We start from the raw sequence: 13003 nt of genomic DNA, 5'->3' as shown, positions 1-13003 counted from the left end.
TAATGTTATCATTTAGTTAGTTACAATGGAAACCAGATGTAAGTAAAACTTTAATGTAAAACTTTAGCAACTTCCCTAAAGGCTGGTAGCGACCTGTTAATTAACACTGCTCTGCAGCTGTGCCAAAACATCATGTGAACAGACCATTCACAGAGTCGATTGCTCCCCACTACAATGAAACAAAATTAGAAATTGGGAGGCCATCAACTACAGTACTTCAGCAAAGCTTTTGAAATCTGCTTCAGTGTTGTTTTATGGCATCCTCATTGTTCGGATGAACATAGGAGCTTGCAAGTGGTGGGGGCTCTTTTCTGACAGGAACAGGACACTCCTCTCCCAGAGTTCCACTTCTGCAGAAGTTGTTGCAAGCAGTCAAGAAGTTCCCATACATAATCTGTAGAATAGTAAAGATATGAAGAATAATATAATAATAGTTCATAAAAACATACCATTTAGATAGAGGCATTCCAATCACTCCATTTCGGTCAATAGGCATGGCACAGTTGTCAGTCAAGTCTTTGGATGCCCAACTAAGGCGACAGCTGAGTACACCTCAATTGGTGTGGATACATGGGTCAGGTTTTACCTGACAACTTGTGCCTGAACAATTCCAATATATTTTTTACTGATTACAACAAAAACCCTACACCTGTTTGTGCACCTAATATTATGGATTATGTAATCTTCAGCAGGATGTGTGGTCATTGTCTCAGTAGCTTAACCACTGTTTATGTAGTAAAGTAAACATGTGGACAGAGTAACATCCTGTCCCATCCCCTTGTAATCCATGGTAAAAGAGTGTATAAGATGCAACTTTCACCATTTGTATTCAGTAGCAGATATCCAGCCAAGTGATGATATAATATACTCTGTTAAATCCAACAACTTGTTTGTGCCTTTATTTCTTGTTCACATACAGCTGTGACAACTCTACCAGATACAGTATGTATATGCTAATTGAAGTAAAGACTGATGGCCTCACCACACATTCCAGACTGCCCCACAGTGTTGGTGTCAAAATTAATAATGATCCTCTTTCCAGAAAGTTATGGCACCAATTGATTTTCCAGACTAATCTACTATCAATCTTGAAAATTACCTTGAAGCGTCATCTTTGTCATGTTCAGATGAGTTAACAGATGCAGTGTAGTCCGGACTACCTGGCGGTTTTTCGGTGTATCCCGATGTGGATGCCACAGCAGCAGACGGACCATCATCGCCACTGTGAGATGGCCCTGGTTGCTTTGATGGTGTTCTTGTCTCTGTTGGTACAGTCAGCAACTTCAATGGTGGTAGGGGGACCAGTGAACACTGGACTTCTACATGTGTTACATTCACTGAAAATTAGAATAAACGCTTATTATACCACACACATACAGTAGGCTGCTCTTGGACAGGGGTCAGCTGCCTAGATGGTTCACTTATCTTTTCTGAAGGAGAGCATATCCTCCTGCTTTATGTGGCTGCAAAAATATGGGCCACTCACACCATGAGCATTGCAAATGACTTCAACTTGGTTTCATATAGTATAACTACAATGTAATCTCCCTTCTCTCAGTAACTATAGATGTAGCCTTTATATTTTCCTGTGAAGCCATCAGGTATAGCCTCCTCAACCACTCTCGTCAGGCAGGCGTATATGATGGATAAAATACAATGTATATTATCCCCTAGTCAGCCTGCCCGATGTGCAGTTTTAATTGCTATTTTGCTTTCAACGAGTACTGTTTCTAAAATTTTGGCCCTTGCATGTACTCACTTCTGCTATAGAATACTCTATAGATGTATGAAAGTTTTCCATTACCTTGTATTACCCTAGCTTACACTTCTCTACCACATTTTCTCCCCCCACCCCCCCTCCCCATCCATCACTCTATTAAAGCCTATTTATGGGGACCTTTCGGCCGTAATACTGCTGCCTCCTTTTTGTCTGGTAGCTTGCCCCCCATATACATGCCTCGATGTTTTACTGGTGGAGATTCCTTGTATCCCGTTCAAAACTGACTACTTAAATCTTTAATGCCTGTCACGTACCACCCTCCCCTCCCCTATTTCCCAACTGTTTTTCGGTAATATCAAGCACATGTCTATAAGATCATGCTACCTTTAGATGGAGATGTACATTCTGCAGAATCCTGCCTTTATTTTCACTGCAGTTGGTTGGGGAACAGCTTCTAGATTTATCTAAGTATTGAAAATTGGGAAAGAAAATAACAAGGAAGTTATGAAAGTTCATTTAAGAAAGCAGTTTGATATGTTTGAAAGTACCTGTCACAAGCGTTTTCTCTTGTAACAAAAATTGCAGCCCTACCATCAAAAATGGCAAAATATAAGGATGTCATTTACTGTGAAACATATGAGCTATGACTCTGAGTATATAGATAGGTGGGAGCACATTATAATATTGGGCAAAATGACATGTAAACATCTTATGCTTGTTATTCTGGATTTTTCATGATGTACCACAGATAAAAGTTAATATAGCCCTAGCCTACGCCTAACTTTATCGTCGCCGTACCTAATTTAGGGCCTAACTAACTGAACGAAATTATAAGAATTAGCCTACTGTAAGTTAGTAATAATACCAAGTTAGTCCTTGTTGTAGTAGGCCTAGGCCAGAAAATACACTTACTCTTTTCCGATCCAGCTTCGCAACTACTGGTCTACTTGTTTCTCAGTATATCTCCTCGAGATTTGAAGATACTTTCTCCAAATAGAGAAGGAACGGCATTGTCTTGTAGACGGCGAGCTGTTGGTGTTCCAAGTCCAAGTTGCGCGGATAGGCGATAGGAATCGAAACTTTAACTAGTGAAGGGCGCACTGCACACATAAGATTCAATCGAAGGTCCATGCCAATCTTTACTTATATAGGCAGCTAGGCTGGCTGAGTGCACTGGTACTAAGCTATCGCTGTATACAGTGTTTGACGAACACGAAACTTTCTTCTACTGTTGTGCACCCATTCTCATCTGATATTTTGTTTACTGTTCGTGACGTATTGTTTACGGCTTTGATCTCGGTTAGCATATTAGGCATACTTAGTTTTGGTATCATTGGCGGTTCCCCCGTGACGTCATTATCTTACGGAATTAGCTTGGTTATTAACTTAATTAAAACAGCAAAGAAACAATTGTGGAACTCCAAATTTGGAATATAGGGTTTTGATATGTAGCTTTTCAATTTGTGTAAGTTTGAAGGAAATCTGTTACGTGTCACTTGACCTTTAATTCAGTGACTGAACTTTACCTACGTTTACATTTGCATGAATCAAGGACAACACACGTCGTTTGCTTCAATGTGACAGGGAAAGGTTGGGAAGGGGGCGGAAAAGCCTGTTTGAGCAGCTCCTACAGGTTAGCCAAATAAATAAATAAAGCAGACTAGTAAATGATAGAGTAGGAGAAATGAAGACAAGCAACTAGTTTTCAGATAGGATCGCCAACAAAACCTTTCTCGATTGAAAAGATTCCAAAATTGAGTTAAAATGTTGAATTGAAAGCCACCCGACGTGTAAGTTGTAAACCATAAGCCCTTGCGGTTTCTCCCACATTTGTGGTCGCTTAAGCGTCGTTGAAATAACTGCTGATTATTATTATTATTATAAAATTAGACAAAAGTAAAACCAGTGTCAGCCAGAGGAAGAGGGAGGGGGGGGGGGGGGATTGAATTCACTGCTTCACTGGGAGCTGCCCCGTCCTGGGAATACCAGGAATACCTTGTCATAATAAATATATACGTGAAGGTAATTATACAAAGACTAGGCCGACTTTGTCCTTTTGCGCGCTTAGACGCATGGAATAGGCCTAGTCTACGCGCGTAGGCATAATGCAATATATATATATATATATATATATATATATATATATAGATACATATATATATATATAGATACATATATATATATATATATATATATATATATATATATATGTATATTACTCTGGATCATACCTTAGGTCGACATTTACATTGACTTACACACTAAATTCAATCGATTTTTTCTAACCCTTACCCTGAACCGACCCTAACCAAACCTTGTAAATGAACGTTTTAGAGGACGGAGAACATTATAAAGCTATTTTCGAGAATAAAAAAATTTCTTAAAATGGTCGACCTAAGGTACACTGTCGACCTAAGGTACACTTTTTTACCTAGTACATATAGTACGTATATATATATATATATATATATATGTGTGTAATCTTTCTAGTGTTAAAAGTTATAAAAGTCAACAAAAAAGAGCGGAAAATTTCACAATAATTTCATTACAAAGGAGTGTAGTAATGTTAAGGTCCAAAACGGTATTGCCAGATTGTATAGCTAATAACAAATTGTTCATTTGAAATCAGTGTATGCTTGCGATGAGATATGCAACTCTGTGGATTGCCCACTTGTTTTAAATTTAATTTTTCAAAAGCTAAGTCACAGTCAAGACTCAGAGCGGCTGTCTAGAAAGTTGGAAGCCGATTTTGATACCTTCAGAGATTCTAAATATGGGATTCAAAAAATATTTCCTGCCTCTGACAAATAAAATGGTATCGAGAAATAGCCTCATACGGTGGTTTAAGATTTTTGAAAGATCTTTCCCAGAATTGAAAGGAGACTAATTGGCCTATAATTTTGTGGATTTGAATGAGATGGAAAATATCCTACTTTAGATTTTAATTGAAAAATATGAAACTTTTAATGGCATTTATTGATAAAGCAAGTAGGACACTGTTTAAAGATCTGCTTTATAGGCTCCAAGTATAGCACGCTAAAGCTATATAGGAAAGTTTCGTGATTACGTAAGGAGTGACACTGTTAATGTTAAGATGAATTTTGAAGGAACTAGAAATGTTATTATCCATCAGATAATGGAAACAGGCTCAGAATATGAGGATGAAAACTCTTTTTTGTTCAGCTCTTCAACGGAAGACTTGGACAACGGCATAGCTAATTATTACATTTATATTAAAGACCAACTATGGAGGCAATTTTTTTTTTGGGGGGGGGGATTTTCCATTAATTTAGGAGTTTACACACCCATAATCAACATGTGTAAAAAATAATCTTCGAAAACTTACTATAACCCATCAAAAAGCGACCACGAAAATGGACATTTTGGGTAGTCACGTGACATGAACCTCTGGAATGTCTGAAAACAGAGATTGACCCAAAGGAGCCTCTGGTCAACGTGTGACGTCATTGTTTGTATACCGCGAAAATCAAACGCTGATATAGGCACTGTTTGTACACAGATAGCGATCAATTCTACTGTTTTTGACTTCCAATTTCGAGCGTTTGAAAAGTTGTTAGCTTCAAACAAGAAAGGTTAACAACTAGTTTTAAGACAATTATAAGCAGAAATGTTAGTTAAATTGGTTATTTCATTAGCAAAATTTCCACTCAAATGGAAGCATCTTTTACATAGCGGAGCGTCAATAGGTCCGTACGGTACAATATACTGTAGAACATGCAAGCAGCTTGGCGATTCCGTAATACAATTTGATCGCAAGATACCGTAAACTGAACAGAAGAATAGACCTAAAAGATGCCTCATGCGTGATATGTGACGGGAAAATGGCTTACGTTACTGTCAACGAATTACCAAAAAGACACTAAACATAATCGAACAACTACGAGAAGACGCTGACCCGAATCGACCAGGGTAGCATATACATGACTAAGCTTCAGCTGAACATAGTACTTACTCATTTTAATATCCAAAAGTACAAACACAGAAAAAGGATCCTTTCAATAAACAAAATTTAGCAGTGAATATCCAAATTTACGTTTCTCGTCCAATCCTGGGCGAAATACTACCGTGACTCTGTGTAATTCCATAGAGTTAGGTCTAGTTGAAACAGGCCTTGACCAGTTACATCCCACAATCACCAGACAGTCACTAACGAAATAAAACGTCCGATCGCTACATAGAACCGTTTTTATTCAACTCCTTGGACCATGCAGATGCCGGAATAAACATACCGGACAATATAACATAATGTATTACGAACACACGATACTGGAATACAACAAAGGAAATAGATAAATGCGATGAAATCCTATAGCATGACTATTTACACATGCTGTGAGCCATACATGTACTAACAATGCTACCCTATAGACACGGTATATACACGGTCATCTCTTACGGTAAATATTATACTGTCAATTGCTTGATATAATGTTACATGTAAGGACGTCCAGAGCTTGTTTACGGTCAATTTCACTTTAGCTATGTCCGGCCATGGTCCGACACAGCTATCGACAGAATATAACTTTCGCGGAATGAGACATTTGCAGCTTAATACACAGAGGCAGGGTCATGCATGTGGACTCATGGGCATGAGATACTCCGGGTGCTGAAAAATCTTTCCGCGTGGATCTCAAAAATTGATCCAAAGTCTGCGGCGTTTTACGTCGGTTCTTTTACTCGGAAATCTAAAAAAGCTGATGCTTTTGTTGGATGAGGTATAACTGCAACCTCCAACAACACAGAATTGTGGCATTTCGGGGAAAAGGAGTAATATCGTTGATGTTTTTGGCAGCTCAAGTATACAACTTTACACACTAAAAGTATTGTTGTGAGTGAGGTATACAAACAGTGACGTCACATGGTCACCTGATGTCTTCGGAATGTTTCAGGAATGTCTGAAACAGGTTTCATAAAAAGCTGACTTTTCTTCCCATTTTTCACGTATTTAACGTCCGAAATTGGTAAAGTTAATTACAGCAATGTAATTGGAGTGCGTTAAGGATTACATACATGCAAAATGGTGGGATTTTATGCTCATCGAAAAGTCTCCATAGTTGGTCTTTAAGGTGTAATTCTGCCTCTTCGGTAACGGTTTAACGAAATCAAGAACAAAAACATACTAAGTTAACTTTATCGGAGGAGGGAATGTTATTTTTTTATTTCGATTGTTTTCGGGGGTGGCTATTTGGGAATACGATTTTGTTTGGAGCTTTGATCAGGTCTGTTTTGCTTTATTTATTGATATTTTGGGCAACCTATGTATAGTGTTGCATGATTGCCTCCACAATTTGCTGGAAATGAAAGTTGACACAGACTATGGTACTACATCATGTCAATCAACGGGATCTTTCAATCAACTATCAACGTTTACTTGGAGCGAGTGAGGCGTAATTAAAGGTTCCTTAGCCTTACGGATAGCCAACCTACTAGGTCCGTATTCCGTACCCTGTACTGACGCTACCGGGTTTAATCAACAACGAAGTTTCGAGATAAAACTCGTAATTTTAAATAGAAAGGCTTAATGTTGAGACGAAAAGAAGAACATTCAAAATAGAAGTTGAAATGTCGATAAAACAATCTCATTTTATTTCCAAAGTTCCAAAGAATAGGTTCCAAGCCTCATTGTACTGAACAGTGAAATATGTTTAAATAAGTGATTTTCCAGAGTGAACATGCTGTTATACTTACATTAAACCATGCACCGAACACCCGATCAGAACAAAGGAATGATTGGGTAATGACGACCTTTAACCTATCATTATAGTTTTGACACTGTTCCTGTTGACTCTATAAATCTTTTAATTCGACCATCTCAGTTTAGTCAGGTGTTGTGTTGTATTTTACTTCAGTGTTGTTTAGCCCTCGAAAGTAATCTAAACTATTCTTCTGACAATGTTTTATAATGTCATGGCAACGGTGATTGATTTATTTTCAAAGTTTGTTATCAGCAATATGAGTCTGTAAAGTTCAAAGTCCATTGCGGTAAATAGCTACAATGATCAAAGAATTATATTTCATAATGTTTACTTTATATTTGATGGGCTGTAGCATCAACAATGTATTTCTTTGTAAGAGGAGAGGATGGAAAGTGATAACGTATATAAATGAGTATTTGAGACTGCCTCGTGAACAACATTAATTAATGAATCCATAAATTATATAAGTTTGATTCCATGTTTAGAATGACCTGATGTGTTATCTCTCAAGGTGAAGGAATTGCCATCAATTCTTCAGTTTACTTTATTTAATTTACATTCCAAATAGAAGACAGGTAAACCAGTTGTCATCATGGGAGCTGTAGAATATGCCAGGACTACCTTCAGCTGTGTGTGAGGTTTGTCACCGTATTACCATAAATTATGAATATAAAGAAAATAAACAAAATGATGAAGAGAATAAGCACGTAGCATCTAATATTGGTTATGGTACAACCAATTAGTAGATAATTTCAACACTGAAAGGGTAATCTGTCGTGGTCTTTCACATTTCAGACACCTCACTTCTCCAAGTTACCAAAGCTGCCGCAAGGTTAATTGACAGACAATTCTCTTTAAAGACATTATGAAAATATTCATAAACTTAAGAGTAGATATAAATTAACAGCTATAAATTATTGTACTATTAATAAAAATAACAGCCAATAATTGCAACCAAGTTTCGTTCTAAATATTATATATGCAAATAAGGTGTAGATCCAGTTGTTAAGTTTTGCGAACTGGAAGCATTTGTTGGGAAGGGCTAAATACATACAATTTTTTTTGTGTGTTCATGCTTTGACATGCTTAATCTCGATACATTGCTTAAACAAATTTGTTAACCGTCATGCTTTATTACTTATTAAAATCCCATCGCGAAGGGCGGGATATAGTATTCCCCAAACTCATTGAATTCAGTAGTAGATATCTAGCCAGATCAAGATCTAATATACCCCACACTCATTGTATCAGTGGTAGAAGTAGTTGTACGGTTTAGTTCACTGCTTTGTTTCGTGTCCTCATTTCTTGTTACATACTACTGTCACAAACGCTAAGCTATCTTTTCATTCGGATCGTTTTTGCTACCTTCTGCCGTGCTGTGGAAAGAAAAGAAAACGTAAAATTGAAAGATGAGGGAATCCATCATTGTACAGCATATTATACAGTCCGGCTGTTGTGTTCTCACACCCAATGTAAATGACTTCATTAGTTTGTTCTGTGAATAAGAGACGATCGATAATCAGTATAAACTGAAGTGTGGTATAACACCGTAACACATGTTAGACCTGTAACAGATGCTACTGTCCACCCAATGTACATGGCTTGATCAGTTTATACTGTAAATAAAAGACAATCGATTATCAGTATAAACTGAAGTGTGGTATAACACCGTAACACATGTTAGACCTGTCAGCTGATGCTACTGTGAAAAAATACTTACAGACGAATTCATTACCCAAAGCCTGGTTCAACTAATGATTGGTTAGAAGCAGGTCACTTCGCCCAACAACCATTTCACCCAACTGCCATTTCGCCCAACCTTACCATTTCGCCCAACCAGCCTGGTCATTTCGCCCAAGCAGCCTGGTCATTTCGCGCAACCAGCCTGGTCATTTCGCCCAACCTTGATTAAATATTATACTTCAAAATTAAACGCTCGGGAATTGTTAACGTTACGGGATACGAACCGAATATTAAGGAAACTTGAGGATGGATCAGTGTTTTAGGGGTTAGGTTTGATAGGTTTGCTAGTAAAAGTTCGAATATTAAGGAATATTAAGGAAACTTGAAGCCTTTACTTTGTATAACTTTAGTAAGGAAACGTTCGGGAATTGTTAACGTTACGGGATACGAACTGGATATTAAGGAAACTTGAAGATGGATCAGTGTTTTAGGGGTTAGGTTTGATAAGTTTGGCAGTAAACGTTCGGGAATTGTTAACGTTACGGGATACGAACCGAATATTAAGGAAATTCCTCCCTTTAGTAATCCCTACCTAATTGGCTTTTCAGTTCTGACCTCTTGTTTACCTATGGCTTCTAATTGCAAAATACTTCACTTCTCAGCACCTTCCTTGACTGAATAATAGACAACTTTTCCTAGAGAAAAAAAAGTGTCTATTCTGCAAAACCATATTATTATTCCCCGTAGGACCTCTTGTGAGGTCGAACAGGTGTAAACTCCTTTTTGTTGATTGGGCACAGTACAATCTGTTCCGAACATTAGTTCACATCAAGATTCAGCTCTATCAGACCTTCAGCTCCAGATCGCCGAACTTAGTATGGCATCTCTCTGCATCTCTCAGCCTACACCCAACTAAGTGCCGTCCACCGAGTTCCACGTCACCGCAGACTTCGCCGATCCCAAGACGATAGAGGAGGAGCCACTTCAAAATGACCAACTCCCGGCGGTCGACGGCGACGACCAGGCGGCCAACACAGAGATCGAGTGCGATGTAGTTACTGGTGGTTCGACGCGAGGCAAACCTAAGCTAGTCGACAACCAAGGCTACACGTACACTCAACGTCACACCTGGCCCAGCTGTAAATCTGCGTGGAGATGCAGCGTACGGGGAAAGAAGCTGAGTTGCGGAGCAACGGTTCAACAAGTCGGTAAAAACTTCAGGAGGGGTCTGAATGCTCACTGCCATGCCGGGAACCCGGGGATCGCCACAACCACGAAGCTCGTTGCCAAGATCAAGAAGAAGGCAAGGGAGGAGGCCTTCCAGTCGGCTGCAAACATCGTCGAAGAGCATATCGTCCCCGTTTTGGCGTAGTGACGAATATGCACTTTTGGCGAAATTGAGTTAAATAATGTTCTTACCTATTTCGAGGGTGAAGAATCGATTGAGCCGGGTAGGAAGTTCAAAAAATGTCTAGTTTCTTAGTTATTTCTGACTGGTTTTGACGAATGTCCATCTAAGGCGCATTCTCGTTTTAACATACTGACGAATTCTAACTTCGTCATTATGACCACTCAGACTCAGTAACACAATTTGTCAAAATTTCTGCGTTTTTGCATAACGACGAATATTACCCTTTGGGACAAGTCGAACATAACAACCATGTCATACTGATTTTAGAACCAACATACATCCATTTGAAAGCACCCGGACTATGGGAAGGTAATATCTTTATTATTTCCACCTCATCTATTAATTAATTAATGCAGTATCTCCTACACGATAGCCTCAATCGTGAAAACGGAATGACCAGTGGGTCAACAATAGTATACCTGAATAGCAGCCTAGTGTTATGATTGCAATACATTCGATGCTTATACCTGTTGCGCGAGTAGCTATAGACAATACAGTAACGCTATTTCTCTACTGAATCAGTGTAACAACAGTGTCGGTACATTTAATTAGAGTTATGTAAAGGAGGAAACCCATGGTGTAAGTCAGGAGCATGATGACCATGGATGTAACTTGTATAAAAATTATGAAAAACCACTCAAATTGTAATTGTGACCGACAAGACCACAATACTTAGACCAAGGTTAATTAATTTAAGCCATTCTTAGTGTCAGCCTAACAATACCTTAGGATTAAATAGAAGGAATCCAAACCATCGTAATGAACTTATATAACGGAGATCCTTGTGATGAACTTATCCCGAACATATCTTAGACCTTTACCTTGCACGGTACGGGAGTAAATTGGCATGGAGCTACCTTTTTGCCAATGTTTGATGTCATAGTGAGACTTGGGATGGAGTGAGGAGGGTGTAGTATACATTAATTCTCTTGGTTTTCTGTCACAGTCTCAATGTAAATGTTAACAGTCCAATACACAAGTACCAGTATTATGACAAGTTAAAACATCAAAACACCAGCTCATTTCCACTTTAGACTTCCTCCAGTCTTCAGTTTCATAGCTATTGGCGGCTCTGCTCTTCATAAACATTAGTCTAGCCTAATTTATAACTACCTTTATCTGGCTAAGTAATACCTAGTGACATAGATATAGGTCACACACTTTTACATGAAACTTTGGAAGGTAGTAGCATAGTTTTTCTACTAAGTATAGAAAATATGCTACAAAGGACGGGGAGGTCGGGTTGCGGGGGTCGGGGGATGGGGTGGGAGTGGCGGCGTTAGACAGACTTAGTAGAACATCTGTATAGCACCCTTTAGAAATGAGAGAATCTTGGATGTTTTCTTCCACATGCTGAGAAGTCCAGGGTCATAAGGGGAAGTTATACCAGACTTTTTGGAAAAATAAACCAAGTCAAAACATGGACACAGAAACCAAATGAGCATCACCAAACTGATACACCCTCAGCCCTGGTTTCCATACATTGGGATTATTAACCCATAAAGGTTGCTTGACATAAGAAAGGAGAAGGCACTTGCTGTTCCAGAACGGAAGTTTCAAGCCACTTGAAGAGTCCATATCCATATCAAACGTTTGATTAATCCATGATATTGTGTCTCATTAAGATTGTAAGGAAAGAATTATAACAAAGGGTCTTTTTCTTGACTCTTCAAGTGCGTTTAATACTGTCTTGCCAGATCAATTAATGAACATCTTTTACGATTTATCAAAGAAACATGGCTTATTCATTGGCTGACACACTTTCTTCAAGGATGGCCCAGACAAGTAAGGTTGGATAAAGGGTTATCGGAAATATTGGAAATATTGGAAATAAAGGTTGGTGTGCCTTGGGGTGGGGGGGGGGGGGTCCATTATATGCTATATTATTTACTATATATACTGATGAAATTAGGTCAAACTCACACATTTCTATAACAAAATATGCCGATGATACTGCTGTATCATGCACAATTCATAAGAGCTCTGTTGAAACTGACCAATGACATTTTCAGTGTTCTTTAAATGACATAGTTCCAACATGTGACCGCAAGACTTCATTGCGTAACCCCCCCCCCCCCCACCTCCAAAAAAATAAATAAATAAAGGAAATTCGTTTTGAAAATAAACCATATAACATGAAGGTCTCATTCTATCAAGGTCGCAACGTATTATTATTATTGAGGGATCTGATGTGGCTAGAACCTCCAAAACTGAGTACTGGGAGTATACAGCGACGACAGTTTGACCTTTTCTTGCAAAGCATTAAGGTATTAAAAATGTATATTACAAAGTATCTAGTGTGGCTTACGTTGTGTCTTTCTTTAACCAAAATGCTAAGGAAAATGTTTTCAATTATATTATACAACCTGGCACATGTGATCTATACAGTACCTGTCTGGTACCATTTTATATTGCAAAAAAAGCAAAGAAAAGTAGAATGAAGTTTCTTAAATACACATCAGCTATATTAAT

At 38.4% G+C, this 13003-nt stretch overlaps 1 protein-coding gene and 1 long non-coding RNA gene across 2 annotated transcripts in view; both read right to left on the bottom strand.

Moving 5' to 3' along the window:
- On the bottom strand, positions 1-3508 carry LOC139962876 (uncharacterized). The gene is made up of 3 exons (XR_011791389.1): positions 2105-3508; positions 1100-1337; positions 1-394 (listed from the first exon to the last, which is right to left on the bottom strand). It is a non-coding gene; the product is annotated as an uncharacterized lncRNA (long non-coding RNA).
- A 3784-nt stretch (positions 3509-7292) lies between these two features.
- Positions 7293-13003, bottom strand: part of LOC139962873 (organic cation transporter protein-like) — a 64788-nt gene continuing 59077 nt past the window's right edge. Inside the window, exon 12 of the mRNA XM_071963260.1 lies at positions 7293-8813. Within this exon, the coding sequence (XP_071819361.1) occupies positions 8768-8813 (46 nt within the window). The 3' untranslated portion in view covers positions 7293-8767. The remainder of the gene's footprint in view (positions 8814-13003) is intronic.

This window comes from Apostichopus japonicus, chromosome 21 (assembly GCF_037975245.1).
Source record: "Apostichopus japonicus isolate 1M-3 chromosome 21, ASM3797524v1, whole genome shotgun sequence".
NCBI classification, from domain to species: Eukaryota; Metazoa; Echinodermata; class Holothuroidea; order Aspidochirotida; family Stichopodidae; genus Apostichopus; species Apostichopus japonicus.
This window is presented reverse-complemented; position numbering and strand designations above follow the sequence as displayed.